This window comes from Panthera leo, chromosome E2 (genome assembly GCF_018350215.1).
Source record: "Panthera leo isolate Ple1 chromosome E2, P.leo_Ple1_pat1.1, whole genome shotgun sequence".
Classification (NCBI taxonomy): Eukaryota; Metazoa; Chordata; class Mammalia; order Carnivora; family Felidae; genus Panthera; species Panthera leo.
In genome coordinates, this window is record NC_056693.1 from 10839267 (window position 1) to 10845787 (window position 6521).

At 56.3% G+C, this 6521-nt stretch overlaps 1 protein-coding gene across 1 annotated transcript; it reads left to right on the plus strand.

Annotated features, from left to right (window-relative positions):
- The first annotated feature begins 2070 nt into the window (after positions 1–2070).
- On the plus strand, positions 2071–6090 carry PGLYRP1 (peptidoglycan recognition protein 1). Its single transcript, XM_042918724.1, has 3 exons — positions 2071–2516; positions 5166–5287; positions 5841–6090. The coding sequence occupies exons 1-3, from the start codon at positions 2230–2232 to the stop codon at positions 6017–6019; spliced, it is 588 nt and encodes a 195-aa protein (XP_042774658.1). The 5' UTR covers positions 2071–2229; the 3' UTR covers positions 6020–6090.
- The last annotated feature ends 431 nt before the right edge of the window (positions 6091–6521 follow it).

The window sequence follows — 6521 nt, forward strand, 5'->3', positions numbered from 1 at the left end:
ATTTCAAGAAGGATGTGGTCAGCGATGTCAAATCCTGCCTAATTGCCCAAGGCCACCCAGCTAATAAGGGGCAGGGCTGAAATTTAAAACCAGGTCTATTTAATAAATAGCACCAGAACAAATGGCTAGCCATTTAGACACCAAAGTAAACCCCTACCTCACACCATATGCAATTATAAATCCTAGCTGAGGTGGGGGCACCTGGGTGGCTCAGTTAGTTGGTCAAGCGGCCGACTTTGGCTCAGGTCATGATCTCACGGTTCATGAGTTCGAGCCCCGCATCGGCTCTGTGCTGACAGCTCAAAGCCTGGAGCCTGCTTCCCATTCTGTGTCTCCCTCTCTCTCCGCCCCTCCCCCGCTTGCACTCGATCTCTCTCCGCCTCTCAAAAATAAATAAACGTTAAAAAAATTTTTTTAATAAAATAAAAATTTTGATGTAGCTCTATTTCCTGATCTGGCTGCTGGATACATCCTGTATTCACAGTGCGAAAAGGAATACAGTTCTTCACGCTATTAATTCTATTAACCATATTTTAAAAGTACCTTTGTACATTTTGCTACATGTATGCTATTCCCTAATGCTTTTAAAAGAGACACAAAATGTACATACCCAACGACTCAACAATACTAGTTATGGGATTCTTTTCTTCACTTTGCAAAGTGGTAACAAAAAGATAAACAACTCGAGTTATTATTATTATTTTTTTTTTTTAGAATTTTTTTAAGGAATCTCTACACCCAACGTGGGGGCTTGAACTCATGACTCTGAGATCAAGAGTTGTGTGCTCCACCAACTGAGCAAGCCGGGCACCCCAGCCCAATTTATTTTTCAAATGGACAAGGGAGATAACAGGCAATTGATAGAAGACAAATCCAAACGGGCAGAAAACATAGAAAAATAATCTCCTGAGTGGTTATAAAAATGCCATTTAAAGTTACAAAGAGATATTGCCCTCTTCTGGGGTGAATGGGGACTCCAATACATCGCTGGTAGAAATAAGGATTTTTAACAGCCTTTGGGGGAAACAATCTAGTAACAACTAAATACATACAGTCTTTGACTTAGAAAGTCTATATTTATCATTTATAGATGCTTCAGCAGGTAGGGCTGGATGTCTGATAACATTTTGTGCAGCATGGGGGAGGGAAAAAGAATTGCAAAGCTCCAAAAAAGCAAAGATTGGGTCAAATTGGTAAGCCCACAGCATGAAATGCTATGCAACTCTTACGACGATTGAATTAGAATTAGCTGCATTGACCTGGCGAGATGCACAAGAGATAGTAGGTGACAAAAGGCAAAGTGATGCGCATGATTTCATTCCGTTATTTAAAAATATATATAGGGGTGCCTGGGTGGCTCAGTTGGTTAAGCGTTCCCATTTCGGCTCAGGTCATGATCTCGTGGTTCGTGAGTTCGAGCCCTGCACTGGGCTCTGTGCTGACAGCTCAGAGCCTGGAGCCTGCTTCGGATTCTGTGTCTCCCTCTCTCTCTGACCCTCCCTTGCTCATGCTCTGTCTCTCTCTGGGTCTCAAAAATAAATAAACATTTAAAAAAGTGTGTGTGTGTGTGTGTGTGTGTGTGTGTGTGTGTGTGTGTGTATGACGGGAGCTTTGGGGGACGCCTGGGTGGCTCGGTCGGCTGAGCGTCTGACTTCGGCTCAGGTCATGACCTCACGGCTCGTGAGTTTGAGCCCTGCATCAGGCTCCGCGCTGACAGCTCAGAGCCCGGAGTCTGCTTCGGATTCTGTGTCTCCCTCTCTCTCTCTGCCCCTCCCAGGCTCATGCGCTGGCTTTCTCTCTAAATACATAAATAAGCTTAAAAAAATAATAATAATAAGTCAGAGTGCAATAGCATTGCGTCCCCCCAGGGTGGCTACACCTATCGTGGCGAGCACTGAGTAAGGCACAGAATTGTGGACTCACGACCTTGTGCGCCTGAAACTAACATAAAACTGTGTGCTCCTTATACGTCAGTTACAAACAGTGGGGGGGGGGGGGGGGCGTCTGTTACCTCAGTCCCTCCGGGAGGAAGAGAGATGAGACCCGGGCCCCCACCGCATCCTGTTGCAGCCCTGCCAGAGAAGGAAGCAGAATCTGGGGTCCGGTATGACCCGCCCGTCCCGCCCGGGGGGTGAAGCAAGGCCTTCCCTACCTCCTGGCCCCAGCAGATAAAGGCGGCCCCGCCCGCCAGCCGCGAGCTCCTAGGCATCCCTCCGCGCCCCGCCCGCCATGTCCCGCCGCTGCGCGCTGCTCACCTGGGCCCTCCTCGGCCTCGGCCTCGGCCTTGGGGCGCCTGGAGAAGAAGCCCCAGGCTCCTGCTGCCCCATAGTGCCCCGGAGGGAATGGAAGGCCCCGGCGTCCAAGTGCGGGGAGAAACTACAACACCCCGTGCGCTACGTGGTGGTATCGCACACCGGGGGCAGCCACTGCGACAGCCCGGCCTCGTGCCTGAAGCAGGTGCAGAACCTGCATAGCTACCATTCGAGGACGCTGAACTGGTGTGACGTGGGCTACAAGTGAGTGCGGAGCCGGGACGGGTGTAGGGAAAGGTGTGCGGGCCCGAGCGGCCACAGGCCGATCTAGGGCCGCCTGGCTGACACCCTGGGCTGCTTACTCGGCCCCTCGGTGGCCTTGGCTTCTCCCCAGGGTCGGCACACGGCACTGCGCATGTGCGGGCGGCCTGGGGGGGGGGGGGGGGGGGCCTGGGGGGGAGGGAGAGGAACAGGGGGCGGGGCTGGAAGGCCAGGCTCTGCCCACCCCCCCCACCCCCCACCCCCCCCACCCCCCGGAGGAAGGGACAGACTTCGCCAACGCAAAAGAAGGCGTCCTCTACACCGGAGTCCCTTCACAAAGCCTGCCACCTTTGTTGGGAGGCGGACAAGCAGGCTGGGGAAGCGTGGGGCCAACTCCAGTCTCCGCTGGTTGCCGGCCGAGATCCGGGCACTGATGCGCGCTCTCTGCTGGTTGGCTTCCTGTCCCTGCTCTGCAGTCAGCTCCTTTGTGGCCCACCTGGTCACTAAATCAGCCAACACACACACACGCAAAGCACTTAGGACGCCACCGGGCATGCGGTGGGAGCCCCCCCCCCCCCCCGGGTTCATGGACGCTCGCCCTTAGGCACTGTGCCAGGCTCTGTGCCGGTGTGGGGACCGGGACGCGTCAACAGCGCGACTCTGGCCCGGTGGGATTTCAAGACCCACAAGGAGGAACAGGTGGGAAACAAGCGAAGGCAACCAGATGAATTCAGAGGGTAATGGAAGCAATGGAGAAAGAAAACAGGGGGGCTCGAGGGGTCTCTGGCTCGGGGGGGGGGGGGGGCGTGCGGGAAGAGGGGTAAGCAGGGGACCGAGCAGGAGTAATTAATGGCTGTGAGGGCCAAGTGAGAGGGTCATGCCTGAAGAGCAGAGGTCAGGATGGCTGGGGGGAGCAGGGAGGAGTGACATGAAATGAGGAGGACCGGGTCGGGCTGGGACACACGGCACAGGGCCTCGTGGGCCACGGTATACGGGAGCCACGGGAGGGCTGTGAGTCCGCGAGAGGCAAGAAGCTCCCTCTGGCGGCCGTGGGGAGAACAAACTGCAGGTGGGTAAGAGCAGAAACCCCAGCTCCCTTTCCGGGGTGACAGGCAGGGGGTCCCACACAAAGGCTTCCGCAGCCTTTGAACTTTGAACCCGACGGGTTCTCAGACCTCGGTAAGCACCAGTCACCTTACTGGAAATCCAGGTTGCCAGGCTCCACCCTTCGCGACTGCTTCAAATAGGGCTGGGGTGAGGCTGGGGACTCTGGGCACCTCACTGGAAGTCTAGAGGCCACCGAGGGAATCCTCAGCTCTTCTGGCTCAAGATTTCACAGTTCAGAGGCTCCAACTCCCGGGTTTTGTCTCCTCCAAGACCGAGGGGTTCCGATTCTGAGCGTTTCCACGAAGTAGTGAAGACAACGCTTCAGCCGCTGGCCTTGAACTGCCTTATAGAAAAGCAGACTGAAGTCTCTTTCTCAGATTTTAGGATTCAGAGTCTGATCCAACTGTCCTGGAACTCCCTCGTCACATCACATTCTCTCTCTGAGCCTCAGTTTCTTGACCTGTAAGAAGGGTTCCTCGCTGTCCCCACCTGGTGGCGGTGCTGATGGTTTAATTAGAGGCAACCATCTCACGCAAACCTAGCCAGTGCCAATTGCCTGTACCAGGGGTTGGGGCAGGGCCTTAACCAGCCCAGTCCTGGGGGCCAGCATCACTGTGGAATTTCTAGTCTCTTCCGAGCCAGATTCCGAGTCTGGCCTCCTGTGCGTGAGATTCAGGACCCAAGATTCTGAAGTTCCAACGTTCTGTACATCACAAGAAACCCTTTGAGCAGGAGGGCTGAGGCAGCGGGTATTTGCAACATCAAAATGCCGACCTTCTAGTTAATTCCAACGGGCCAAGTCAGACTCGCCCAATCAAGACATGTCAAATGAGTCTTAAGGATCTGCCGCCAGGCCTGGAAACCTCCCAGAGGTAGATGCTGGGACTCCAGGGTCTGTATCTGGTGGTGACACCAATGCTTGAGTCCCAGATCCTGTCACTCGGTGTACCCCAGCAGGGAACAGGAAGCAGGAAGCAGGCTGGGCCAAGGGCAGAAGAGCTTCTCAGTGGAGAGTTCTGAGAGGCAGGGGTCTCCGGGGCGTGACCTTGGCAAATCCCCTCCCTTTCTAAGTCTCTGCTTCCTTAGCTTAAAATGGGGAGGACAGCAGCACCCGACTCAACAAGTCAAGAGCTCAACAAATCCTCCCGGGAGGCGGGAGGAAGCAAAGAAGAGGATCACTTGGGTGGGAGTCCCAGGGACCCGGGAGGGAAAATCTGGGCTCCAGCCCCTATCTGGCTGTGCGACTGCAGGCAGATGTCCCCACCTCTCTGATTCTCTGCCGAGTAGGGGCAGTACGGACTCAAGCGTTGCCCGGAGGGTGACAAATGGTGCTTGTAGAGAGCTGTGCTTGGCAGGTGGCAGGGGCCAGAGGCATTGCTGTTATTTCAGAAGATGATGGAGGGGAGGGGAGGGAGGGAGGGAGGGGGTTGGGCGGAATTGTGCCTGAGTAGTAGGGGGCAGGGTGAGTGGAGGAGGAGGGGGGAGTCCTCCCCCAGGATGCCCTCCCTCACTCAGCAAACCCTCCCTCCCACCCACCCCGCGCAGCTTCCTGATTGGAGAAGATGGGCTCGTGTACGAGGGCCGGGGCTGGGACATCAAGGGCGACCACACGGGGGTCACCTGGAACCCCATGTCCATTGGCATCTCCTTCATGGGTAACTATATGGGTAAGTGTCCAGCTGTAGGGATGGAGGGCAGACATGGGGTCTGGGGGATGGCGCCTCTGTGACCTTGGCCAAGCGACTGCTTTTCCAAGCCTCCTCTCCTCCTTTGCATAATGGCCATTTCTTTTCAACCCCCGTTTGGGCTAGGATTGGTTCATCTCCCTAAAAGTTCTTAGGCCAGGTCCCTGGCACCTAAGAACTGCTTGATTGCTGCCCTCATGGGTAGGACCCCGAGGTCTGGGGGCAGAGGAGGCAGAATGAGCTCCGATCTTGACACGTGCTGGGGGCTTCAGCTGTGCCAGGCACTGTTCTGCGGGGGGGGGGTTGGCCTAAAAGAACTCATTTTATTGTCCCACAGCCCTGTGGGCGGGTGCCACCACTCCCTCCTTTCACAGAGGAGGACACTGAGGCACAGTAAGGTTGAGTCCCTGCGAGGGGACTGGCAGACCCGGTTCTGGGCCCTAGTGGGCCAGAGTGGAACAAATGGAACCCCTGCCCCACACTACCTCTGCCCTTCCACAAGCGGCAGCCTAACTCCTGCCTCTGCCTCCCCCAGAGCGGTCACCCCCACCCCGGGCCCTCAGGGCCGCCCAGAGTCTGCTGGCTTGCGGTGTGGCTCAGGGAGCCCTGAGCCGCACATACGAGGTGAAAGGACACCGGGATGTGCAGCGGACGCTCTCCCCAGGGGACCAACTCTATGAAATCATCCGGACTTGGCCGCACTACCACGAGTGAGGCCCCGTCTCCCCCTACACCCAGAAACCCCACCGCTTCTCCCCTCCAATAAAGATGCAGCTCAAACTGTGTTCCTGTGTCCCACCCTGTGCCCCCCCCTCCCTCTCTACCTCCCACCAGACCCCCGCCCTTCCCACCCAGCCCTCTGTCCTCGCTGGTGCTTAGAACCCAGAGGCCCCGACCCTGAACCAAGACCCGAGATCCCAGCTTAGAAGCAACATCATAGCTCAGAACCCAGAGGTCTCAGGTCAGAGCGCAGGAATCAGCACCAAGGTGGCCCACGGGTCACCGCCAGCAGTTCGGGGGGGGGGGGGGGTCCTGTGGGGGCAGTGGACCATGCTCCAGGACACCCCTTCTCTACCACTCGGCCAAAGGGATCCTGCGCAGTCATCTCCGCTTGTACCCCTTTGGGGATGAGCTGCTCACTACCATACCTAAGGTCCCCCCTTCTGTTGCTTTAGGGAGCATGGAAGTTTTTCCTGCCCCTGAACTTCCCAGTCAT

What these genes read in the sequence shown, in the direction of transcription:
- PGLYRP1 (XM_042918724.1), top strand. Translation starts at nt 2,230, where the DNA reads ATGTCCCGCCGCTGCGCGCTGCTCACCTGGGCCCTCCTCGGCCTCGGC. An exon ending in TGGTGTGACGTGGGCTACAA is followed by an intron (nt 2,517 to 5,165) that starts GTGAGTGCGGAG and finishes CACCCCGCGCAG; the next exon opens with CTTCCTGATTGGAGAAGATG. An exon ending in CTTCATGGGTAACTATATGG is followed by an intron (nt 5,288 to 5,840) that starts GTAAGTGTCCAG and finishes TGCCTCCCCCAG; the next exon opens with AGCGGTCACCCCCACCCCGG.